The 27,173-nt window shown below is 40.2% G+C and overlaps 1 protein-coding gene across 3 annotated transcripts in view; it reads right to left on the reverse strand.

Annotated features, from left to right (window-relative positions):
- ARHGAP28 (Rho GTPase activating protein 28) overlaps nucleotides 1-26,706 on the reverse strand; it is a 72,704-nt gene extending 45,998 nt beyond the window's left edge. Inside the window, exons 1-2 of one of the 3 annotated variants that reach the window (XM_057397506.1) lie at nucleotides 26,407-26,528; nucleotides 493-820 (exon numbers count right to left, since the gene is read on the reverse strand). Coding sequence is in view for 1 of the 3 variants with exons in the window: in XM_057397505.1 (XP_057253488.1) it covers nucleotides 26,407-26,537 (131 nt within the window). In the remaining 2 variants the exon portion in view is untranslated. Of the gene's footprint in view, nucleotides 1-492; nucleotides 821-13,466; nucleotides 13,610-26,406 lie in introns of those variants that run through there. The other 2 variants (XM_057397507.1, XM_057397505.1) reach the window with 2 other exon arrangements.
- Between the last annotated feature and the right edge of the window lie 467 nt (nucleotides 26,707-27,173).

Genomic DNA, 27,173 nt, shown 5'->3' on the forward strand with positions numbered 1-27,173 from the left:
GCTAATTTCTGACCCCAAATCAAATGAAAGCAAAAATGTGTGAAAAACTGTGATTGATCCAACTTGAAGATTCTGTCCCCTCTGGAACATTATTCCAGCAGAACACATTTTTTAAACAGAATAAATTGTGAGGAAAAATTGTTTTATAACTGAGTACACCTCAGAAGCACACCTTGATAAGAAAACCTTAAACAGGTTCATGTTAATAGATTCTTGATCTGTATTTTCATACAGCTTGAGTCAATATAAAGCATGCATATTACCATCCTTCAGTTGCTTTCGCTTGCACGGTGTCCAGTTGTTTTTCTACAGTGGATATTTATTTTTTTTTGCTCCCCCCTTTCCTGCCTGGTAAAGCTGGAAAATTCCACAAGTGATAACTCTGACAGCTTGCTCCCTCTCCTGTCTCTCCTTGTTTCAGAAAACAAGAGGGAGGGAACAGGGTCTGGAATGCTGAGAAGTCACAGATTTAGTAAATTCTGCAAGTCTTACCTCAGATCAGGATAAAGCCTGGGTGTTATCCTTTAAAGAGCAGAGTCCTTCTGAAACCCAACTTCTTCATGCTCTTAGTGGCAGTTAGTCCCTCCTCAGCCTATGATTACCAAGTTGCATATTCTGGGAGCTATCTGACAGCCTGTGATAGGATATTCTGCCTCTAGTCATACAAGGGCTGAGGGAACAAAGAGCGGTGGAGCTTCTGGCCCTTGTGGGAAATGAACTGACACTGCTCCATCACTATTTAAAGAGTAGATGCCTTCAGGATAAATCCTCTTAGTGTGTTTTCCTGTTTATGTCAGAACTTAAACCTTTTATCCTTTTCCTAAGAGGAGAAATAAAAAAGTAATCAGCACTAGGCTGCACTGTAACTCAGGAGGGTCCCTGTGGGGTGGCTCAGAAAAAGACAGAGCCAATTTATGTGTTTTCTGCTAAAGGGATATGAGACACTATCATTAGCATAGAACAAAAAAATCATAAATGACCAGATGCAAATTAATGAGGAGCTCTCTCTCCATAGAGATGGCTGCTCCACCCAGAGCAGAAGCATAGAGCATAATGCCAGCGAGAAAACAGAAGAGAGCCAGAGTACAGCTGTTATGAAATCAAATATTTATGGGGAAGCCTTTCTTGTTTTTCCTACAGTGGGATGATCAGTGGGAGGCCTAGACAAATGCTGAAGAAAGCATGCACCAACTTTCATATGAACAGTGGCTCAGAACTGGGTTTTGGCCACAAGATAAATAAAGTTTTGAAATTTGGGGATGATTTTGAGCTGCAGCTAGGGGATGAGTGTGTGCAAGATATTCCCTACCACAGTCTGTTAGTGTCATCAAATGAGCCTAAGAAATAACTTTTAAGTATGGAAAAGGTATGAGATGGTCAAACTTTATTCCCCCCACAAACTTTTGTTTATCCATCGAAATGCTTAAACTGGTCTCCAATTAACAGCATTCCTGTCATCATTCCTCTAGCTTGAAATACATGAGGAAAAACTGACTTTCCAGCTATAAGCTTTTTGATATACTTCACTTCCTCCAAAGACATGGATAAAGCCCTTCAGCAGAATAAAGAGAAAAGAAAGCCTGTTATTTAATCAGAGAAAGAAAAAAAAACCAAACCCAAAAAACCAAAACTGAAAAAAAGAAAAGAGAAGGAAAAGGACTTCCTGAATCAGACACAGATTTCCTAAGGGGACAGAAAAGAGCAAAACCAGAAGCGGTTTGGCTTTACAGTTCATCTGGAAGTTAACTTTGCTTTATGTTTCAAACTGGACTTACTATCACCTTTCTATTTCTTCTGGGAAACTTTTCAGGTGACATAAATCCTTGAAAATGTTGAAATCTGCTGGACATTTACCACTGTCTGTGGGGCTGTTCAGGGACTGGTAGGTCACCCTTTAAAGGGTGAACTGCAAGGAAGAGTGTGGCTCAGGAATTTAGCAGTGGACTGCAGGGCTGTTCATTCTAAAAATCTGGCTGATGGTGGTGCTGACCAGAAACTGTCGAGCAGCTACTGCTGCTTTGCCTGAAATGATATAGTGACAATAGTCCATAACATCTAAATACTTCTACAGTGATGCTTCCTACAGTTATTCAGAGGCAACCTCTAGGCTGAATAGTCATGAGACTACCCTCCCTACTTCCTTCAAGGATGTCCTCTCCCTCTTTTTATTTAAGCAATACTCTGCTGCCACCATTACTCTCCTTGAGTGGCTGTCGTATGAAGAAATTAAAGTAATTTTTTACCTAATCCTAGGATTTATCTGAACAGTCAGACAAATATAGTTTTAGGATCACCTTTTCCCAGAATTGTTACTTAAAACAAGCTTCGGTAACAGTGACTTAGGTTTTCCTGGGAATTAAGGTGAGATTTTGTCGCATTTGGGAAATGTGAAGGTAGGTTCCCATTTGCAACCCAAGTCCCTTGCAGCTTACTGTCAGGGAGGGAGGGGAGGAAACGGAGGTCAGTTTACTTGCAGCAGTTCACAATAAGCGTATCTTCCCTCTAGCTGCTGTCAGCAATTAAAACACTCCCTGTGTTTCAGTAAGAACTCAATCCTTTTGTCTAACATGAGATGCTGAACTGGAATGTGTGAGTTATGACCCTGATTACCATGGGCTCCTGATTATACCTCCAAAGAGCAATTCAGCTCACTTATGGATGAGGTGTCCCCGCTTCTGTCCATACAAGGACGAGACAGTGAGGGACTCACCAAAGAACTGCTAAATGCTGGAAGTGGATAAGTGCTCACTGGGCATCAGGTACACTTAAAATTAAAGGAACTGTGACCTTCTGTCTGAAGTGTCCTTGCGCTTAACATATTTTACCTCCGAAATATTTTTTTTCCTACATTTTAAACAAACCTTTCAGTTAAAAGTCTTGCCATAAAATATGCACATGCATTTAAACATATTTTTTGCCCTCACCAGCATAACTATGAGCCCTAATCACAGCTGTCCTATGAAAAATGAACAGCGGTGAACTCGTATACACAGGTGTCCTATAGAAGCCAGCAAAGGTTTGCATGACACATAGCTCTGCCTGCACTGGCATCTTTATTCATATTTGAGTATTCTGTTTCATGTTTTGTACGAAAGTAGCTCTGAATTCCACATATGGCACATAATGATGAAATATTTCAGCAAATATACTGAACATCATACAACTGATAGATACTGACACGTTTTCATGCTATGTTTTTTCTAAAGTTAAATGCTGAGACATAAGATAGTCCTGCTGTTGACTCCATTTTATGACTACAGAAATACATAGATTCCTTACAATAAGACAGATGTTTAAGGTTTTCACAGCATCTGGATGTAAGAACTGGTCATAAATAATTAGCTGTGTAAGTTACTGATTTTTCAGGGCTTTGGCCAAACAAGTATTTGAACAAAATCTTCATTTAATCTGAAACAAAGCCATTTTCTTCTCCTATAGAAGTGCAGAACAATAAACAGTTTGATGTCAGAGATTTGGTTTACTTTTCTCTTGAAAATTACATCCACATAAATTAGAAACAAACCAGTTCATTTAGAAGATGTTGCAATGAAATGTTTCAGCTTTTTCTGACTTTTTGCGTATTTTTTTCTTGGATCAAAAAATTGCTCTGTTGATTTTTCTGATGAACCCAAACTTTTATGGTTTTTTTCCCTGAAAAAGAGACATCCCTTTTTTTTGTTTTGTTTTGCTCCCACTTTTAAATACAGTTGCCTGTTTTAATAGGTCACTGCTGCTGGGGAATAGCTTTGAGGACTTGTCCAACTGATGTCATATGGCAAGCATGAAAATAAAACTACAAGACAGGAACTGGAAGAATTATCGTTGGATTAATTATTCCACAGAAATTAAATTGGCATGATCATAATCATATGGTGGTTTCTTCTGAAATATAACTGCTATTTCCAGGGACTCTATATATTGATCTATTCCAGCTGTTAGTGAACAAAACTTGGATGCCCTTCTCCAAGCTGGATTTTACATTAACACTGGGATACCTATAGCACACATGCACCAAATTTGGCTTGGTTTTCATGGTAGAAAAATACAATACCCTAAAACTTAATAAGTGATGTATTTGAAAACAACAATGTAGATAGGAAGAAAATAGTTGTTTGTGGCTGAGCAGTATGGACTTGACATCAGCTCCTCCAATGACATGAAAGATTAAACCTTCTCTTAGAAGATCCCTGAAGCTCTGTTTCTTCTGCCTGGGTTTTGGCAGGGCATCTGTGAAATTTCCTACCTACATCCATGATTGATTAAGATTTAATTGTGGTCTTAGCTCTGCCTAGGAGACCATTAATTTACAGAATAGGGATTTTTCAAAAGCAGCTACTTAACCTCAAGACCACTTAGACATAAAACCAGTCAGGCAGAGAAGAGGGTTTACAGAGCATGACAAAAGAAGGATTGCAAAATGTCCAGTGCCGACACAGGAGAACTGTGGAATGGAGAACCTCTCCTCATAGTGCCTGTAGGAAGGGGTTTGTTTTGCAACCCCCCTGTGCCTTGCAGGAGGCCTGCGGCCCGCTGCTGAGCTGGGTTTCACAAATATGCTGAGGCGGCATTCTTTATCTGCAGTAACGCTCAGTGCTGGCTGCGAAGGTCACCTTGACAAATGAACTTGCCTGGTGGAAAACAACCTCCTCCACTGGTAAATTAATCAGGAAGGCACTGAGCTTGTTTTCCAGTTCCCGTTTGCAGCAATAACTGCAAACCAGGGCTATATGTACACTGGAAACTGTATGTGGAGCTGTCTGACTGGGGAGCCAATTTTTGTGCTGAATCCACAAACACAGAGGTTTTTCTCTGGCGGTTCTTTGATCTTTGGAGAAAGAGTATTTCTCACCTTAATTTGCAGTCATCTCATGACTTTTGGCAATATTCTCTTAATAGGTACCTTAAACAAAAGCCTCTGTTCTTGCACTAAACTATATCATAGAGAAACTATGAGAAATTAGTCATCTTAATCCCAAGGATTTAAAGTACAGTTCCATGGGGAAGACACTTACTGTCTGTTAGAGCCATCATTTTTCAAAGCTAAACCATGAGGGCTAAGATGAAAAAGAAAACAGCCTGGCGGAAGAGTCACTGAGTGAGGAGGACATGAATAACAAACTCTGTCAGTCATCTGCCAAGAAGATGAAGAAAATAATTACTTTCTAGTATTTCTGAATTTCAATACATTTTCACTTGGAAAGAAGAACCTGAGCTGATAGCCTGTAACATTATGATTTCCTACATTTGTCAGCTCCAATTTCTGGCCTTTGCTCCTCTGCAGCAACATCCTGACCACTCTCACACCCTGAATCAGGTGTGGCCCTGAAGAGCTTGAATCACCCACCCTTCAAGAATAGTGAATTTCTGACCCTTTGAAGTAATCTTGTTCAGTGATCCTTCCCCATTCTGCTTTTTGTCAGCCCAAACCACCTTTCCAAACTGATCTTTCCACTACTTCTTCTCCCTGATGCTGCTGCATGTCTTTGACACACGGGGAAATGTTAGGGGTAGGGTTTCTGCAGTTTAAAATGATTGCTTGCCTCTCTTATCCAAAACAAGAATATTCATAACCTATGATGTGGGTTGAGGGTTCAAAGATTATCATAAAGATATAGAAAACCCAGAATGCATGACATCAAGGGCTGAAGGATTACTGCAGCTTGAGCAAAAACAGAGGAACTTTGTCTAAACCCAAACAAAGCCAAGCAGTGGGTAAAATCCCTGGTTTACTGATTGCCAAGTGAAAGACATTCATTCCCCCTCCTCCCTTGGATGTTAACGCAGCACTGCTAAACCAGCTACAGCTAAACCACTGTATCAGAGATATTTTTATGTCAACAGATGCTCTTCACTAATGTGACTTTAAAAGTAACTGTAACTGCCAAACTCATATTTGGCCAGTAACCTTTATTTTAAGAACTAGGATGATTTTTATGTTGAGTTTCTAATGTCTATCGACCAGTTCACTTCTCCTTAAAGGTGAGGATTTAATTTGAACAAAATATCTTACTAGCTTCACCCATTAGGTAATGTTAATTTAATCAGCAATATTACTTGAGGGGGACTGTAAATCATGGAATGCGTTCCAGTAAAATACTTTAAAAAAATCCCTAACTAAAAAGGCATTGCATCTGAAAGTTCTGCTGGACACAAATAGACAAAGGAAAAAAAGAAGTTTTTACTTTCTTTACATAATTATGGCTCTGCATATGCTCAATCAATTACAAATGTTGAATCTCCAAAGTTCATTCCTTTAAACATAAACATACGTAAGCCAAAGACATATCTGATTACCGTGTATAACATAAATATTAGGTTAGTCTAAAATTTTATTAATTATTGGACATGAAAGCAGAACTGGGTTTGGCAGTCAGGTGGAATTTGGGATGCTTGTCTTGTACAGTGCAGCAGAAAAGAGGGTAGGAGAAAAGAAAATTTTATTAACAAGTTTAAAAGAAGGAATCCCTTTTAACCACTCCACCGTGAACCATCACAGACATTTCAACATAAAAAATAAAACATGAGAAATTCGAAAATACTAGCATGAGATAAAGAAGAAGGAAGAGCATCAACCCCACTCAGAAGTAAACGCAATACTACTGTTTATGATCACCACAAATGGCATTAAGAGACTGACAGTGGCTGAGACCACAGTTACCCTTCTCCTGGCTTCAGTGCAGAGACCTAAAGCCTAGCATGTTCAGCCCTTGGTACACCCAGCATGGCCAAAATCATGCCTGTGCCACCTGAGGAACCAAGTTCACTAGCACTGCTGGAAGTGGTCTTTTGCCTTTATACGTGCAGGTCTGAATGGATGCAGCGGTTGCAAGGTAGTGGAGACTCAGGCCCCAGAGGCTCTTCGACCTGATTGGGAAACAGGCATACTCCTTTTCAAATGCAGACGCCTTCACAAGCCTGAATGTGGTTCCTGCTTGATTTCAAGATCAAGGCTTTTATCAATATTTAGAAATCTCTAGCTTCAACAGCACTGTCCTAACAAGATCTACCTAGACCTATGGTTTTCATGAATGATGACAGACAGAAAATCACTTCTTCAGAGACACCCATCACCTGCCATTTCCAGCTTTTCTTTCTCAGTGCCTCTCACACTTGCACAGATCCAGCTGGAAAGACTGAGGACACCAGCCATGTGACAATGTCACAGGTTTCATACACTCCTGCAAGATGATTATCTGACAGTTATTTCCTCTTGCAACACCATCTCTTGCATTGAAGTGCTTCAGCTCTCTTGCTGTTCCTGTAAAAACTGGTACTGACCCCAGTGCCAGTGTTTTCACCAGCAAGGATTTTCTGGCATTGGCAAGACAAGAAAAAGACTGATTACGACTAATAGAAAGTGCTGGATCAGAGGGAAAGAAAATGCAAGATATTTGATAAGAGATGGTGTTTCAAAAAAGATGTTCATGGCCACACTGTCAAAACTGCAGTAGCAGCCTCCTTTGCCAGATGTCACAACTGCAGGCAGTGCTCTTTGGGTTCTCTTATGGATAGTGTTTCACATGGCCCCAGTTCTTGCTTTTCTGCAGATTCCTATGAACTGAGAGGGCAACTTATGTCTCATAGGACATAAGTTATTAACTTAGTGGTGTGTTGTGGCAGATGGGAAAAAGCATATGTTTTAAAGGGGAGGCAGTGATATCTGAAGAAGATGCCCTTTACTCCCTGACTCACCAGCATTGTGTTGGGGGTTTGAGTGCCAGAGACCTGCCAGAAAATCCCATGGGGCTATATCCTGGTAGAGCTGCAGCACTGCATCCAGTATCCTGGCCCAATTCCTGTGTACATCGAGGCCTGTTTACAGGACTCATGAAATTTCAGTCTGCATTACTATTATTAGTATTACTATTATTAATATTATTATTTTTATTCTGCATTGGAGGTGTACATCAGAACCAAAAGCCTTGTGGGGGCTGTGCTTTATACCAGTTATGTTGAAAAGTGCTGTTTACCCTCAAGAGCCTGCAGCCCACCTCTGCCCATACAGTGCGCTGTGCTCCTTGTCCATGTCCTGATTGCAGTTCAGGCAGAAAATGCTGATTTACATTTCAGAGATGGAATTGCTTCTTTTTCACTACATAAACTCAAAAGTTAACGACATAAGAAAAACATAGCAATAATAACAAAAAGGCAGAGTTGTTCCCATATTCAATTACATGGCAATTTTAAAGCTGCTGTCTTGGGTCCTGTGAGACATAGCACTCTGGCCCAGTAAAGAATTATTTCTAGCTTCAGAGGGCATGGACATATGTTTGGACATACAAAGCTTTAATGTAATCAGTGATCCAAGAATATACTTCATCTCTTTCAGGCCCTAGGATGATTTTATAACTGAGGAAAAGAGGTAAATATTTTCTTTATTTTTGTTTTTCTTTCTTGCAGGCTGTTTAGAGAATACAGTAGTTCTCTGAAGATGGCTGGAGGTTTGCAATGCTGGTAAAATTTTATTGGTGGGGAAGTGGAGAGTGGGCAAGAGGAAGGTAAGGGGCGGTGTTCCTGTGGAGTGTTGCTTTCCATACGGCTAAAATGCTGGGTATCTGCACTTCAGCTCCACGGCAGATGCGCTACAGGTGATTAGAACACTGCACACACACACATACATGTGTGGATGCACAAATGGGCACGGAGCACAGAGAGACCATATCCTGGTGAATGTGCACACCTCAGGGATTTTTACAAGACTGGGTAATGATCAGCTGATAGGGGAATTAGGCAGCCTGACTCTGAAACTAAAACTTCGAGCAGATTTGCCATGACGGCAGAAAGTATCTCTGCTTGCTTCGTAATCCCTTTCTCATTAATAGTCTTCAGATTGGTTACAGATCTGGCTATAAAATTTGAGAATTGGCTTAGAAATTGTAATTCACAGCAACTCTTCACAAAGATTTACTGTAATTGGAAAGAGATGGAAGTTGAGTGAGTGGAAGGTGCACATCATGGTGACAGCTGCGTTTAGAATTATCGACTCGAAGCGTTTCATGCAGTGCATGCTGTCAGGCACCCCGAGACTCCTGGTTTTCTAGGGATTTCTTTGATTTGATTTAATAGCCCATTGTCCCTTTGGAATATATGCTGACAATGCCCAAAGATATATTGCACACTCTCCGTTCTGCTGTACAGATTTTTTTTTTTTCTTTTTAAAAGGTTGGGCAAAAGTCTTGAGTAAGTCCAGGTAGAAACTCAGCTAAGGCTAAAATATTGTGCCCTGGAGTTTCCTCAGAGGCTGGTGTTCTATACTAGAGTTTCCACAGTGGCCAGCTGGTGGCTTAATGTTGCTTGGCACTGACTATTCAGAATAAAAAAGGAAAAATATGGGGTTTGGAGTGGGTTAAGGAAGGAAAAACCTCAGTCAGAAGTGCCAGAGCTCAGAGCTGGAAAGGTTTTTTTCTACAAACCAGAAAAGTTAAGCAAGGGCTGATTCCTTTGAGGTGCTCAGCACATTGGCCACGACCCAGTAAAACAATGTTAAGCGTACTCTGGAGAGTGCCATAGGGAACAGCCTGAGCACTAAATACCCAGCAGGATCAAGCTCCAAATAGGGACCAGACAGAAACCAGATGGCATTATGTTAGCTTTCCCATATTAAGAAGCTCTCTGCTTTGCATTTTAACCCCTGTCTCTTATTTCCTCCTTTCTCACTTTGTCTTTTCTATAAAACAATCCATATGTGCACTGAGATAGGGGTGCAATGTACTTAAATTGCCCCTTTATCACCTTTTCAAACACAAGGAATTAAAGCAAGAGCTGAGAAAACTGCTGCTTGTTTTTAACTTCTATAAGCTGTGCTTGGATGAGGATCATCAGGAGTTTGGAACTGCTGAAGGAAGGAAAACACTGGCTCTGTCCTCTAATGAGCTCCCCAAACATGTATGGCAACTGTGCCATTGCATTTGAGAGTGTTGGTGCCTATGTCAGAGGTTATTCCAATGTCTTCTGCTTTCTTTTGGGATGGCAATGGGAGCAGGTAGGATGGCTGAGTAGGTACAATGGGAGACAGCTCCCTGCCTGTTCATAAACTGGGTTCCAACTGAGCTGAAGTGCGACTACTGCAATGCAGGGCTCATATATACACTTAGGTCACCTGACAGAAAGCAGCAGGAAGAAAATAGAGCCCTAGTTGCTGCTCTGTTTTTTTAAACAAGCTCCTGGCTTTCCACTTCTTCCTTTCCAGCACAGTGACAGCTATCTCCAGAACTTCCTCAGGTCTGTGATTTGTGCAGACACCAGCTTTTACATGGATGTTTTCGAAACCGACTGCTGCCTGGCTGGAAGCTGTCCTAGCTGGAGCCGCTTTCCTTCAGAGAGGACATGGTGAGACATAGTGGGACACGTGGCTCTGCCTCTGAGCTACTGGCACTGGTGAATCTCAAGACAGAGCAGTCTAGGCTCAAGTATCAGTCTCTGAGCCTGAATTACAGCAAAGCAGCAAGCTGCCAGGCAGGTTAGGGGAAGTTTAGATTGGACATAAGGAAGAAGTTCTTTACTGTGAGGGTGGTGAGGCACTGGAACAGGTTGCCCAAGGAAGTTGTGAATGCTCCATCCCTGGCGATGTTTAAGGCCAGGTTGGACAGAGCCTTGGGTGACATGGTTTAGTGTGAGATGTCCCTGCCCATGGCAGGGGGGTTGGAACTAGATCATCTTAAGGTCCTTTCCAACCCTAACTACTCTATGATTCTATGATTTCTCCTCTGCAGGCTGCAGCCGTCACTTGTGCTGCAGCTGTGCATGCGTGCGGGTTGTGCAGTGAGAATTAAGAGGAAATTTCTGTGATTATTTTAGCATTCAAGCAACTGGAAAAGAAGCTGACAGAAGCATTAGGCCTTTGTTTTCATGACTGCATTAATCTTCTCCTGGCTATTGAAAAAAAGTTTAGATTAACTTAGCACATGTTCTCAAAGAGCTTTCTTTCTTGAAGTTATTTGTGCTGTGGATGATGCGCCAATGAATAAAAATGGCAATGAAATGGCTGATACAGATCAAGCTTCACTCAATAATCATTTTAGTGAGGATGCCTGAAATTGTGGTCTTGTTTATGAAGTTGACAGTTGACCACTGTGGCCCAGAACTTTTGAGATACATGGATTTAAAAAATGCTTTTTCCTCTCCCAGAAGTTGGCAGTGGAGGAAGCACTAATGTCCCTTTTTCTCATATCTATATATCATCTAATGAAATTTCTTTCTTATGTGTAGATATGGAGCTCTTTTTGTCTGGGAGGAAGAGTTTCAGATAGATACATACAATTTTAAGAATTAACACAAATAATATTATTGCTACTGCTGGAAAAGTTCCTGGTTGGCAACTGAGATATACCAACGATCATGGGAATGTTTGGTCCACACCATAATTCAGAGATATTCTGTCGTAAAAGTGATGAAAGCCTAGTTACTTTTTATTTGCCTCATGCTAACAGAAGGTCCCTGCACAGTTACAAAGTTCACAGTGTAAGTGGTGGCTTGTTAAGTCACCACAATTTGCCTGTGTTTCTGAGACCTAATAGACTAGAAGGGAATCAAAGTAGTTTGGAGACAATGCCTACGGTCTTGGTGGGAATTTAACAATAAATTTTGACCAAACAAGGAACAAATTGAAACTAAACAATTTTATATATGTGACCTGACTATTTCTCTAAAGTTTTCTCCAGAAAATACTGACATAGATGCACTTGTCATAGCTCCAGGAGATACATGCCTCCTTGGGCAGCTATTTTGTTTGGTTTTCCTACACTTTCTGTACAGATGTTGGCCATAGGCAGAGAAAACTGATAAGGAAAGCTTTCTGGCCTCACTGTAACATTCTGAGACAATGATCTGGGGTGGGAAATGGATCATGAGAAACCCCCCAAGCACATCCCACAGTTAAGCATAGGAGACACCTGAGTCTGTCCTTCCTGAGCAATTCAAAAGCACAATTAATTCCCCCAAGGGTCCATCTGTGACAGAAGTACAATTCAACAATTTGATATGGAACATTTCTACATGAAACAGAGTATGAATAATAATGTGAGAACCAGATCCAGCAAACATTGTGCCCAATGAATATTAGACAAGCACAGCAACTCAAAGAAAGCACAGATTTGCTGTCATTATTTATCTTATCATAAGGGTCAAAAGCAGCCCATCAATCAAAATGTTTTCAAAGTGCTTACGAATAGACTAAATTCTATGGTGCATGCAACAGAAGTGTATAAGTCAAGAATTTCCACTCAAAATGTTACCTGATTAGTTTCTTCATGAAAAATAAATTAATTTCCTTTTAATTAGGCAAACATTGGATAGTAGCACAAGGTCACAACTAACCAAGAAGCTACCCTCTTATCGTGATTTCCAGGGAAGCAGGACTTTCCTATTTACATATTGTATAGGATAATACTCAGAACTCAAATACAGTGTAATAAATAATTAGGCATTTCAGTGGTTGCATCAAAGAAATGTAGAGACTTGACCTTTCAAAATAGTTCTCTAATCATATCTGGTACGAACATGTATTTTCTTATGCTTTCTTTGTTGAAATACCTAGTGACATCAGTGTGGTTCAGTTACTTGTTTAGACTTCTGAGTAACTATTTTGATTTCAACAATCAGTATTTTTCAACAATCACTATTTAATATTCTAGTCACAAACTTTATTTTCCACATAATCTGATTACAGAACTTTTCAACAGTTTTGATTTCAACAAGTGCATGATTAAATCAGCAATTTAAATAAAGCACCACATCAAAACTCAATGTAGAAGTTGAGAACAAGCTTCAGCTAAATAATTTTGCATGATCTTTCATCTACTTTCAGCCTGGTTTTGATCTACCTTTCACTTTACTACTTAGTAATAAAAGACTGTATCTACTCAGCAAGATCTCTTCCAATGATGTCAAGCATTTCTCATTTTCAGAGAATGATTAGTCAAGTTTTTGTCAATGACAGGGCAAATACAAAAAAAAAAGCCACCTCATCTACAATAGCGAAGGCATTCATGTGAAATCACGGTTGTCATAAAAGTATATTTTAGGTTTGTTCTAGTTTTTACTTTATGTGCTTCCTATTTCCTTCACTAATTGCCACTTTACCCTTAAATTTTGAGTTTTCTCTTGAATATGTTTAGATTCTTTTAATGATCGTTAGGGTTCTGGTTTGGTACTGGGTTATTTTATTTTATCTTTAGTTATACCGTAAGTTTTGAAAATATGTATAACATAGCATAAATTTCCGCCAAACTTATCTTAGGCACCTAAAAATGATATACTTCTATTCATTTGAATTGATGCCTGTGGTTAGAATCAATTCAATAATTCATCCCTAGAAAGTAAATATCAACTGCAAAGGCGAAAATACTTCGCCCTTCTCAAAAACTTCAAGACACATAGCAAAACTGAAAAAAAACCCTCATAGAAAGTCGTAATAATATCAGTATATCACAGATAGACGAAAGAAAATCCTACAACTTAATACTTACAGAATATCTTAAAATGTAGCCCCTCCTTTCCAGCTGCTGGCCAGAGGACAGCTGTGCATGGAGCGGAGACGCAAACATTGCATGCTTTGCTGCCCGTCCACCGTTATTTGAAGTCTGCTAGTGAGCAAACTTCTTAGGAGTTACATAATGACAAAATAACATGAAGGAAAAAAACATACGTGATTTTGTGCCAGCTCTTTTGTTTTCTGCACAGCAATTCCCATGAAGGTTGTAATGTAGAATATTTTTTAGCTGTTAGCATTGCTCAATTTGATTTTTTATAATTGTTCGCATATCTGCATCATTGTATTGTGATTTCAGCTAAACAAGCATAGAAATGAACAGGAATGCAGACACACAGCACTGTAAAAAAATACAGAAGGAAGTTTTTTCAAACAAAATCCATTTATTAGGCAGTGGTTCCAGTGATGCAATCAGAATAGGAAGGAAAGTCTGTGTTGCTTCATTGTTTTGTTTGGATTTTGGGGTCCAGTGCTAACTTGTGATAATATTTCCATCCGCAAGTATATTTCTCTGAGGGCAGTCCAGAAAACTGACTATGAGGAATCTGATAGGAAAAATATCCCATTGAAATTGCTAAATTTTTCCATCATGAGCAACCATTGCAGAATTGCCCCACTCAATTGTCTTTCCTGTGCAGTTCAGTAGCTTTTGGCTAAATTTATTGCTTGTTTTTTTTTTTTTACCAAAGTCCAATAAGTGCACAAAATAGATTCAATAGAAATGTAAATGCAGAGAAATTCAATAACTAATTCATCCCTGTGAGGAATTTAAGTTTTTAAATGAAAGAATGGAGTGAATAGGATAAATGCTTACAAAGTAACACTGCAACATATATCAAGGATATAGAGTTGCTTGCATCTACATGCCAAAGGACATATGGATCTTTAGAGGCAAGGCCAAAGCCTACTGCCACCAAGAGGTTTTGGATCTGACCTTACATGTGGTGAGATGTCAACTACATTTGTAATCCAGAGATTCAACTCTCTATAACCTCCACAGTTCAACAGTTAAAACAAGCATGTCCTTGCTACAGACATGACTTATCTGATCGGCTTATTACGCCATATAATTCTAAACAGGATTTTCCAGGTAGCATGTACAGAGCACTGCATTGTCTCTCTGGCTTTAGGTAGCATGGTTTAAATGTGAGAAAGGGCAATGGCTGCAGCAAATTTAGCTAAAGCAAACCTTATGTCTCCCAACATAAAATGCACAGCAGCAGTTTTGCAAAGTGAGCAAATTCTTTTTATCAAAGGTAAAATTCATACTGCAGATTAAGACATTTCCTCCCCTGCTGTAAGAATATGTCACTCCTCCTATCATACTTAAGTATGTGTTGTTCATTGTTTATCCCTGAGACCTACTCATTGCTTTGAAGTGATTTTCAGAAGATGCTAAAGTTGGTTTGCTGTAACCACATATTAAGGCATTAATCATTTTACAGGTTGTCACAAATGATGGAAAAGTGACATTAAGTTCCTAACTAAACATAAAACACAGAAAAGCACAGACAAATAAATACTTAGTTTATTATCTTCAACTATACCAGTTGGTTAAGTATATTGACGTCAGTGAATGTTGTAAGACCCTGTAAAGATGGCCAAAGCCATAAATATGCATTTTCTGTAAAGATACCAGAAAAGCTCTTCCCGCTATCTAGTATTTTCCTGGCTGTTTCTGGTACCTGATGCAAACTGCTTTACTTAATTTCAGAGATTAATCCAATACTAAGATTAAATTTATTTGTAGTCTCCAAATATTGCCTATCAAATGTCACTGCTACTGATATGTCCAGCGAATTCATGGGATGTGACTCTTGGTGGGCTTTAGGGTAGCCTTACAGATACATATCCTTTCAGCATTTGGTTCATTTCTATTGTTGCACAGCCTGAGGTTCCCTTTGGTTTGGATGAAATATAAAATCTATCCCAGGGATGGAAACTCATCACCAATAGTCTCAAAGGAGGTAACTTAATCTAGCTGTCTACTGCACTGATATAATTAGGAATGCACTTTGTCAGCCTTTGAGGATTTAACTACAGCTGGCTGGGTTCAAGGCAGTCTCAGAGACCAATCTGTTCTTAGTAACACCATCTCCTTCACAGAATTAGAGACATACTTTCAGCAGATAGACCCAGCTAACTGCTGAATGATGTTTTTCCACCCGCTTATGCAGTGGTAAATGTCTTTTTCAGCATAACTGAAGCCCTGGATCAATGCCATGAAATGATTCAGAAACCAAAGGCTGAGCTGACAGCTGAAAAAGGTTATGAACCTTATTTACAGTGTTTGATTGTGGATCAATTCAGCCTCTGAACATCATTATATTCCTGATCCAGCTGATGAGATTTAATTAGAAAAGAGATTCTGATATTCAGATGCTGACTGAGCTATATCTTGTTTAAGAAATAAAAGATATTTTAGGGTTTCTTCTCTAGGAAAATTAAAACTCTACTCTCCACAAGGATTAACTAAGCTAGGGAAAAAATATAAACTAATAAAAATTTTAAGTCTTTTTTAAATGTATTTATTCTGGATCCTTGCTGAACTCTTGATTCTTTTTCTGGAGTCTGCAGGAATTCAGATGATGTATACTTTCATAGTACTGTCAGTAAGCTTTTCTAACTGAATATCACAGGCACTACTCCTTCTCTCTGGTAAGAATCTGATTTGCACAAATGAATAAGATACTCTGCTATGGTTCAAGTAAGTTGGATAAATCTTCCCCTACAGCCTGCAAAATGTTTGAGAAAAATGTAGTATATATACCTTCATGCCTCTTTGCTTTATGTACCTAGACCTGAAAATACCCAGCCTAAGCTATTAATCAGCAGTATGGCCTGTTCAGAGAAAAAACATACCTTTTTTTTTTTTTTCCTTATCAATCCTGAAGCATTAGTCTAAACACTTTGAATTCCAGCCTTCAAGTTTCCACCTACAGCCATGTCAGCAGGCTGGTCATAGGGTCCCCTGGAGCCAGAAGCCCTATAGCTGTGGTAGTGCAGTGCTTCACCTGCCTAATGGCTTGAGCAAAATGCTGTGCTAACATTGCTGTATGACTCCTGGACACAAGCAAAGAGAGGTCAGATTTGCTTGTGGCCACCCCATGAAAAGATACCCTGAATTCCTGTGTTGTAATCATTACATGGTAATTGTGAAATTTGCTACAGCAAAGGATTTATTACCTTGTTGTTAAGCTGTCTGGTGTCAGACTGAATTTTGTTTTTCTCTTTTTTTTTTTTTCATTGCTTTATTTGGTTCCTTTTTGCCTGTGATACAGATTTTTCAATAGGTATAAAAATACAGGCATCACAACTGGGCCTTAAATACTAATAGTGCATAAATTTTAGTGTCTTGTGTCTGAAAGCAAAAAAAAAGGACTATGAATTAAATAAAAAAGCAAAAGACCTCCTTCTTGCTTCAGTAAGTCTCCTTGTAAGTAGGAGAAGGTTAACTGAAAATTGCAATTTATTGTAGCTTTCAGAATTCTTGATAGCACTAACAGTGATAATTTTAGACATCCTCATTACCCACATGAGTATCATGGCCAGTGTTTGAATCTGAAGCCTCTAAGGACATCCTATGACAATAAATTCCCTGTACAAATAGGTGATTATTAAAACTACAGTGACTCATTGTTGCATCACACATAACGTTATTAACTGCAGATTTACTTGTGCTCAGTGTAGATCGAAGCAAGCTGGTTTAGTCTACATGGTCTTACTGCATTTCTGAGTGTGGCACAGTTTAATTTCAGGCCTATAAATCTTATTAAAAAAATACAGTAATTAACAAAAGCCATAAGAGATGAAGTCCACAAAAGATGAAATGCATCTTGACCACACAAACCAGCTGCAGAGTCAATGTCCTTCCCAAAAATCTGTGGTGTGCTTCCTAAATACAGAACATGTAGGCTTTTAAAAAAAATTGACATAGTAGCTTCCTTTGTTTGCTTATTTTTGATTGCCAGTCTTTGTCAGAGGCAACATATGTCTTGAACAAAAATGCTTGAAGAAGATTCTAGTTAATATTTGACTTGTGGGTTGAGTAATTCTAATATTTGCCATATACTCTGTGAATTGCCAGTAACATGTGGGTAGCCTTAAGCTTCATGTTGCATCTATGGACTTGTACATATTGTACATGCACACATGCATTTAAGAACAAGTTAATATTTCCAGACACCTCACATTTCCAATAATGCTGTCCTTAAGTACTTGTGGATTAATTGCTTTTGCTAATTGAAAGAGAAAAGGAGGGAAGCAAGCAAGGCAGCATCAAAGGATTGCAGCAGATCACTGGGGATAACGGTGAAATGCATCCTCTGAGTGGAAGATCTAAGAAGGACCTTACATACGGAAGGCACAATTGTTTCAGCAGGAGACTAAAGACACATATTTAGAAATATTTAAAAGACTCACATATTTAAAAGACCCCTGTCCTGTGCTTGGGCAGCTGTCTCTGCTTCCTTCTGCCCACCCTCTTTCTAAAAGAGCAATTTCAGTGTGAAATCCTGCTGCTCCCTGAGTACAAAGGCTTCCCTTGTCTGTTCATCAGGATAAGTTCACTGCTTCCTTTCATTTCCTTGCACATGCATGATATGGGCACCATCTGGCCCAGAAATGGCCAAGGACAGCCAAGCCTGCAAAATATCTTTAGAGAACGCCCTGCTCCATGTTTCACCTGTAACTACAGCAAGGATTTTATAGTTGTCTCTGGTACATCCAGACAAATATTTATAACTCGAGTTTTCAAAATATTTGAATACTGGAGGGAAGTATTGCAACACGAAGACAGGCCTAGTCACTGCTATGTTTTAATTATCTAAGACTTCATAATGATGTCTTACTCTGCAAGAATCCTATTATATAGGAAGTAAGCCTGTGTTGAGACAAGAGACAGCATAATCAGATCATGCCCTGTAAACGAAGTTATTGACAAAAAGACCTGAGTTCTGATGGCTTAACCACATTTCTGCTAAATTTAGAGGTAAGACCTCTATTGCTACACCTAAGTATCTATTAGCTCAGTCCACGTGTATGAAAAAGGCTTGTATCCCACTTGATGATCCATTGTGGGATCTATTATTCATTTCTTAGAATAGAATATGAAAAAGAGCATTTCATGTTAGATTGAATGCTGCAACTATGCAATTCTTGCTCACATACTAAAGTTAACATTAAAAAGGATCTGACATGCTCACTTTTCGATTCTCTTGACCTCTAGGTTTGATTATCACTGGGCCAGAAAATAATCTTGGATGATGTTTTGTTCTAAGCTTTTACAAGACAGACAAAGATAAACTGATGGGGAGTTTGCATAGACTAACCCAGTGTCTGGATAACTGCAGACTGTGCCATGTTTGCAGGGGTGTAGGTAGGGGGGCATATACTACTCAGTGAGTCAAATTCAGGCTTTGTATAAATTTGTTATTCTCTGACCAAATCTGTCCATAAGGTAGCCAGTATTTTTCTGACTAGCTGTAGTAAAATATGAGGAATTACAGCTCCAGAGCTGCTTCCATCTCTGGTAGAAAATTGCAGAGTGACCTAATGTCTGGTGTCCTGAGGTTTCGCCTACAGATGTTTAAAACAGAGTCCCCCATCTTTCCTCTTGCTGTACTTGTCCTTCAGCTGGTAAGTGATGTCAGCCCAGCTGGACTGCTATATCCAAACCAGGTTTTCAGTACATATTCCCCTCTGGCTCTCTGCACTAGTAGGGATCTTCTACCATCCACAAAAAGACTTAAGGCATTACTTTGTTCATTTTATGCCCAGAGCAACTTCTGCACAAAGAGATGTTATAAAAGGTTTGTGTAGTCCTCAGGTGGAAATTAAATAATTGCAACACCTAGTAGCAGACTTCTCTCTCCTTTGTTGAGTCTTCTGTCTAACATCCAGCATAAGTTCACCCTAAACTGGATGAATTTGCACATCTGAAAATCCTACAGGCTTACAGTAGCCAGGTATGGTGTCCTCAGCATAAAAAGGACATGGAACTGTTGGAACAAGTCTAGAGAAGGCCCACGAGGATGACCAGGGGAGTGGAGCACCTCCCATATGAAGACAGGCTGAGGAAGTTGGGGCTGTTCAGCCTGGAGAAGAGAAGGCTGCGTGGAGACTTCATAGCAGCCTTCCAGTATCTGAAGGGGGCCTATAGGGATGCTGGGGAGGGACTCTTCATCAGGAACTGTAGTGACAGGCCAAGGGGTAACGGGTTAAAACTTAAACAGGGGAAATTTAGGTTGGATATAAGAAGGAAGTTCTTTCCTGTGAGGGTGGTGAGGCACTGGAATGGGTTGCCCAGGGAGGTTGTGAATGCTCCATCCCTGGGGGTGTTCAAGACCAGGTTGGATGAGGCTTTGGGTGATATGATTTAGTGTAAGGTGTCCCTGCCCAAGGCAGGGGGGTTGGAACTAGATGATCTTAAGGTCCTTTCCAATCCTAACTATTCTATGATTCTATGATTCTATTACATGTAGTATCCTAAAAAGGAAAACATAACCATCTTCAAATGAACAGCATGATAATAGGATTCTTGCTCCAATGTTTATTCTACTCTCCTCAGAGACCCTGGCAGTGTCTGGAAAATTAACAGATACAGGCAGGGGGAAAAATGAATTACAGAGACAAGGGATCCTACACAGATCATCAGTCTTTCCCTTGCATTAATTACAAGAGATGCCAATTTAAGCACTTCTGCTGACCTCTGCTAAAATAATCCTTCAGGGTAATAAGGGCTCTTTTCCCAACAATCTGTCTTTTAGACCATTTCAGCTTTTGACTTCAAAATTACCACTTAAATGCTATTCCAAAACTCACTGTTATATGTGTCTGGTGTGACTTGGGGTCAGCTCTAAATGTCCCTACCACACAACATCCTTTGAGGGACATTTGTTTTCCCACTCCAGCTCCTCTTATCCTCACACAAGGAGGAGAATCAAGTCATATACCTGCGAAGATGGTCCTTATCCTGTCCTCCTTTGTTCTCCTCTTCCTCCTGCCCCCTTGCATTCCATTTTTTTCTCACTCTTTTGAATCCCTGGCTCATATAGTAGGACTTGGAAGACCATGATGGGGACTGTTTCCACTGAGAGAGAAAAAAGGAGGCAGGCAAAGGCACCAAAAGGCTAGACAGGATGCCTGGCTTCAGTCACCAGCTTGGGATGTGACTCTCGATACTCTTCTCCCGGTTAATCTCCTGTGCTCTTTTTAAGGCACCCACCACAGTGGTACCTGGGAGCTTCACAGAGCATGGTCCCACCCTGATGGTGGATGTGCTGCCTGCTAGCCTTACTCTGCTGGGCTGTCTGGCCAGATGAAGCAGTGGGCCAAGTGGCTTCTGTACTGTGGTTAGCCAAAATCCAGGATGTTAACTTAATTGTTTGCTATGGATACTCATTTCAGGATGTGATTCTATATTTGTACAGCCCTAACCAGATGCTTTTCAGATACTGTTCTAGTTAGGAATTTTGCTAGTATTCCATGGTTGTGTCTTGCAGTTCCCACTGCTGCGCATTTTCCACACATTTACACTGAATTATTTTGATCTCCTGTGCAAAAATAACACTTTGCAGTTCTTGATTCCTGGCAGTTTGTTATGCCAGCGCTGTCAGACTGCCAGATGCAACCTGAAAGTATCTGTGTAGGGCATGCAGGGCTCTCAGGTCCTACTTTTTTTTTGTGGGCAGCTCCAACCTTCGTGTAACCAGAGATAAGTGACTTAGTTAAAAATGAATAGGGCAGCTGGCTAAATGCTCAACCAAACAAAATGATCAAAGGGACAGCGCCAGATGTTTTCCATCAGCTCTACATATGGAGGTACCAGGGAGAGCAGCAGGAGCACCAAACTAAAAAGAAACCAGAGAAGCCAACTTTAGTTTCAACCATAACATGAGGAACTGGCTATAAATACTACATTCCTCAATGAGACTCCCAGAGGATGTCTGTAGGTATTTCTAAAACCTACAGGAAAAGCGTGTCTACTATTGTCTGACTTATTTATATTCATCCTCCTGGTAAATGTTTTATTGAGAGTTACCATTCTTAACATCTAAAAAGTATACTTTAAAAATCATAGTCTAGAAATCTACTAGAAATGATAAAAAGTTCTTTTTTTCTACAAAATGTATTTATTGCTCAATCTCTGCCAATGCAATCTTTTCCTAGACTACTGTTTTGTGGGGTTTTCTTTTATCACTTTTAGTACATTTTAAAATTTTAATTTCATATGTTTTGAGTCCAAGTTACTGCAAGAGGCCCAAGCCGTGTCAAGATTTACTGTAGAAAAGCCAGATTTTTATTTTTTTCTTCTGAGGAAGTTTATGGTAGAGTGAGATAAACATCCAAAATAGTTAAGGTTGTTTATCCTGCACCACTTAGAAGACATTCTTGACATCACTTGTATACAACCAAGCAGGGAAGCTACTCAATCAGTGCTGACAGAAATTAAACCCAGATCACCCAGCCTCAGGGCATACAGACTGTATTTCAGTGTGATAAAATCTGCTTCTGTTGGGATAAGACCTGAAATGCTCATACAGCTTCTTTTGTCACAAGCCAAAGTTTGGTGCAAAAAAAGCCCCTCCTCCAGTTGTATTCCTTCCATGCATACAGTCGTTATTTCAGGACACTACCTCACCCTGACGTATACCTGCAGTAACTTAGGACATGCAAGGGAGGACAAATATTGTGAAAGAATCCCTGCCATGGCTTAAAACATGTTACTTGTTCAGTGTAATGACTTTGCTATTGGCCCCAAATTTGCAAGTCTTACTCTTGGAGAGCAGGGATCCTGGAAGCTACCAGCAGGTAACTCAAGGCAACACAGAATCTTCAGAAATTTTCTTTTCTTTCTTTTTTTTTACTCCATTGTACAGATACTCTAGTGAAGTCTGCCTGAATGTCACCCTTGACACTAGGAGCTGGAAGACATGCTGAACATGAAGAGATTGGAAAGGCATTTTCATGAAAAAACTGGAAGTGCCAAGCTTGCTGCTGTCTAGGGGAGAAGCTAAGAAAGGGTCTTGGCTGCATTGTTCAGTGGTGCTGAAATCCACTTTGTCCTTTACCTATGTAGAAAGCTCCCAGGTTTGGTAATATATATGCTTCTCTTTGCATGACTATTAACTATGAATATGTTTATTCCATGTATAAAAAGCTTGATGTGCTCTTTAAAAGCTGCTCTAAACCATTTTTCAGGAACAGAGCCTGTAAACGTGCTTTTTATTTCGTCTGATTCTTATCTCAGGCACATGTAAGTCTAAAACACTCATCACAGTGGAAATATCTATGATTTGCAGTGCAGTGTAAGTTCTTTGTTAGTAGATTTGCTAGTAATAAACTGAGAAACTCACCAGCTCTCATACTTGAGTCAAAGAATCTTGGGCATGACTCACTTAGGAATGCTTTGTACTCTCCTAATTGCATAATTACCTTAGAGAGCTCACTGGCCATTTGGCATAGAGGTCATGCCTGTTTCCTCCGAGCACAGGAATAACTCCTAGCTTCTCCTAGCAGGATGAAAAGGAGATGCGAGGAAGACATATGGCCATGGCCCTGCTTTTCCTCTGTATAATCCAGGAGCAGTATTTCTGCATGACTACAAAGTCCTTCATTCCTTGAAGTGAGGACAGGAAAGTTGATCATTCTGTAACTTAAATCAGCACTTTCACCATTGCTCTGAGACAGTGTCTGTATTGAACAGGTGATATTCTGTTTGGTACTGGTGCCTGTGACACCTGAGGTGTAATAAACAGGATTAAAAAAAGTGCAATGCCACAAGCACAGGTATCTTTTCCGCTACTCTCTCTCTCTGTGCATATATACTATATGCCATAGAGTTAGTCTGAATGACAAGCAAAAAAACCAGAAATCTCCCCAGCAGCTTGCTCTCAAAAATAGTAAGTAAAATGATATGGATAATACAAATATTACCAACAATTGCAATCATTCAAAGCAGATGTCAAGTGAAGTCAAGGGACCTGAATGTCCCATGAGAAAACTGGAAAATGAACTTGCTGGTTGCATTAATGAAGCATCCCTGATGCTCTTTTGCTGTGGGGACCAGCTGGAATTTGTGGTCCCTCTTTTTAACCTTTTTATTATCCAACAGTAAATTTGGAAGCCAGAATTCTGCTTTGCAGATTTGTGACAGCATCACTATGTAGTCAAACTCTCATTCCAGTCTCCCCTTTATTACACATATGAATTTACTCTCCATCATTGCACACTGATGCATCTTCCATTTGGAGCAGCTAAAATACATCTTCTCCAGTCCTGATGTGCTCTAAAGCCCATCCCCTAACATATAACATACACTGTGCCCCCACTGGGCATATGGATGAAAATCTTGCGGATCCTATGCTTCATGCTGATGCTAATGCTGCTGGTTTGTTTTAGACATGCACACAGGATGTCTGCCTCATTGGCCCTTCAGGAGTTGCAGATGGATGTGAATCCAAGTGGTCTGATGCACCTAAGTTTCTTTATTAGTGTAACTTCAGTGTCCATGGGCACCTCAAGCTGTGTACTTGGATTGGCAAGGGTATTCAAGATTACTCATTTGTCTAGACATTCATGATGGCTACCTAAATCTTTCCTTCTTTTTTATCAGTGTCTTTTTAAATAGAGGGAAGCAGAGCTGAGGCAGCATTAGCTTCCCCTTTCTGTGAGAAACCTCCGTTTAGAAGGTTCCCAAAGTGAAAGTGTTTGCAAGAGAAAACAACTGGGAGATACTCACATTCAAGCATGGTTCTGGATGAGTGGAGCTGTTCTTCTGATAAAAAGGGAGCATCACTCTAAAGCAAATGAAATGTTTTGGGGAGAGGAAGGAAAATGAAAGATCTCGATTTCTAATCTGAGAAAGAACTGGTCAGTAGTTTATCAAATTGATGGCTAATACCCAAGACTGATTCTGTTCTCAAAGATATGTATCTGAAGTATGGACTTCATTACAGCTGCATCTAACTGAACCCAACAGACTTCAGAGGAAAGTCAGGCTCTGAGTTCCCATTGCTTTTGATATCAAACAAACAATAGGTAACACTGCTCTTTGCATGCTTTTTTGAATCATTTTCCTGGAGAGCCAAGGAGTTAACATGCCATAGTGCAGGTGACTGCCCTACGGATCAAGGAACACCAAAGTCTATAGCAAAGCTTCTTGCATTAGGATGGCGGCAGAGGAAACTATACAGAAAATGCCATCCAGGAAAGAGTTCTTAGAAGATGAAGTAGGGATTAAGCCAGAGCCTATTTTACCATTTGCTAAAACACTCAGTGCATTTGCCTTCATGGATTCTGCATTCCATAGGACTGCATGCTGAGTTAATAAAATCCCCCTCTTGAACAGGCTTTGGAAACTCAGACGGTCACTGACTGCCCATATGGCACAACTTGGCTATTGCTATTAGACAGCTGCAGGAAGTTGAGGACAAGAAAGGGGAGACAGCACCAAAATCTTATGGACACATAGGCATATAGAGAGACACATGTCCTTGCCTCATGGCAGGAGTTTCCAAAACATGTTCCTCATCAAAATGCGAGGATCCTCTTTTCTTTTTTTTTTCTCTCAGGAACTGCTATTTGAACTTCTGCTTTTCTTAGGTGATAAGTGTGTGATTTAAACCCTCATAGACCTGAGCTTAAACTGCAAGAGCATTTTAAAACAATTAGCACACCTAGAAGAAAAATAGCAAAACACCACATATCCGTTACTCGCAGACTTATAGGGAGATTGAGTTTAGCATTCTTCCTTGGGGAAGAAATGACATGCTGCCCAGTAACCCAATGCCAAACCACTCTCTGTTTTGAGTAGCAAATGCCATTCTTACTGCATCTAAAAGCCCAGACTGTGTTTCTTTTCTTAACATGAAACTGTGTATTTTTGTACTGCTTTCAAACAACTGTTTAACAGAACAAAGGAGTTATCTTTATGAGACAGCCAGGGAAATACACAAAGAACCGGAAGATGCGGCTAACCTAAATAATGACACTGAAAACAAAATAGCTATTCGGCTATAAATAAACATTTTGAAGTAAATATCATTATTTATATTAAGAGAAGACACAGATTTAATTCCTGAGGATAATGTCATCTGCTGTTTTCTCAGACTTAAGTTCTCATTTCTCTGTCAAGCCACAGAGTAACATTTCCTACTTTCTTCAACGTTGTACGGTATGAACTTTCATACCACTTTTTTTTTGGAGAAAATCACAAAAACCAGACACGTATGTTTAGGAGAAAGGTCAGATTTTCTAAAACAATAAAATTGCCCAAACTGCTATTTTTGAACTGTGCAAATGCTTGCATTCTTACAGGGCAGGGAAGTAAACATACACATGGCTACATTAATTAAGACAATACTTAGTTTCCTGCAGCACAAAGGAATTAACAGTGCAATTTCCCATTGTGTGTATATGGGTGAGCAAAGCAGCAACTGCAGTTTCACAAAAAAGGCAAAGGCTGGTCTCCTGGTGGGTGAATGGGGAAGGAATTAAATAATCCTCTAAACTAAAGCCAGAATCAACTTTATGAGTGCCAGACTCAGCCATTCCGGCCATCTCACTTTTGGTAATACAGTTCTAAATGACCTGAGCAGAAGTCTGATTCATGTGTTTTGTCTTTTTTTTTTTTTTCCTGGGGATCGTCTTATTGAGTATCTTGGGCAGGAAACTAGTCTGAGCTGTTGATTCACAAGTTTGAAAACAAGCACTCATGTTTCTCCCTCCCAGTCCTGACCAGCAGCCCTGGGCTGGATCACTTTCCCGGTGGAGGCAAGAAAAGTGAGAAAACAAAGTGCTCGTGAAGTGGCCAAGTGATAGGGAAGCACTTTCTGTCAGGCATAGTCCGCAAAACCCACCACTGACTCCGGCAGAATGTCAGGACATGGCACCGGTCCCCATCCCTCAGGTTTTACCTGCTGGTGGGCGAATGGCTGGGGGGGATGTCCTGCACAAAGCTCTGATCCATGCCCGGGATCCTGGCCTGGCTGTGGGGATGGTAGGCTGTCAGGACCACGCTGCCTGAGTCCTTCATCTCCATGATCATAGGCACATGACGGCCCCGCTGCTGGTGACAAAGGCGACCGGGAGGTGCTGACAAGCCCCAATGGGAGGCTGAGCGGTCCCGTCACAAGCACGACTGCATGGCCTGGCTCCGTAGCAGCCTCTCACCACCCTTTGCTGTCAGGAGAGCTGTGTAACTGAGACACGGCTCCTCTCCCTGTCAGCAAAGCTGAATTAGCATACATTCAAAAACACCGCCCACAAAAGAACCAACGGGGAAGTTTCTATGTTCCTAGGAAACTAGAAACCCGAGATAATCCTGCATGACGCTGAACAACCACTGGGAAGACGTTAAGAGTGAATTTCTTAATATTGCTGCTCCTGAAATAAGTTCAACAAAGTGAAACCGTTTGCTGGTTAAACACCAGGACAAGTGGAGAGCGCTACTCAAACACAAAACGTGCTTTGGCAGAGCAGGGAGTGACTTTAAGGTGCTCACATGAGACATTCAGAAACTGAGTGGGCTCTGCCCTGTTTAAATTATCAAGGAACAGGAACTTTGATTTCTTACATGCTGGATCATTCCTGTGGCAGGGAGCTGCATTTGTTTCTCTTGAAATCAAATTAAGCTTTCATTTTGCGTGACTGTGTACATAATTAGAAAGGCACTGGGAAACGA

This window comes from Pezoporus wallicus, unplaced genomic scaffold (genome assembly GCF_028554395.1).
Source record: "Pezoporus wallicus isolate ANWC-B61680 ecotype Strahan unplaced genomic scaffold, APGP_CSIRO_Pwel_v1 contig_227, whole genome shotgun sequence".
Classification (NCBI taxonomy): Eukaryota; Metazoa; Chordata; class Aves; order Psittaciformes; family Psittacidae; genus Pezoporus; species Pezoporus wallicus.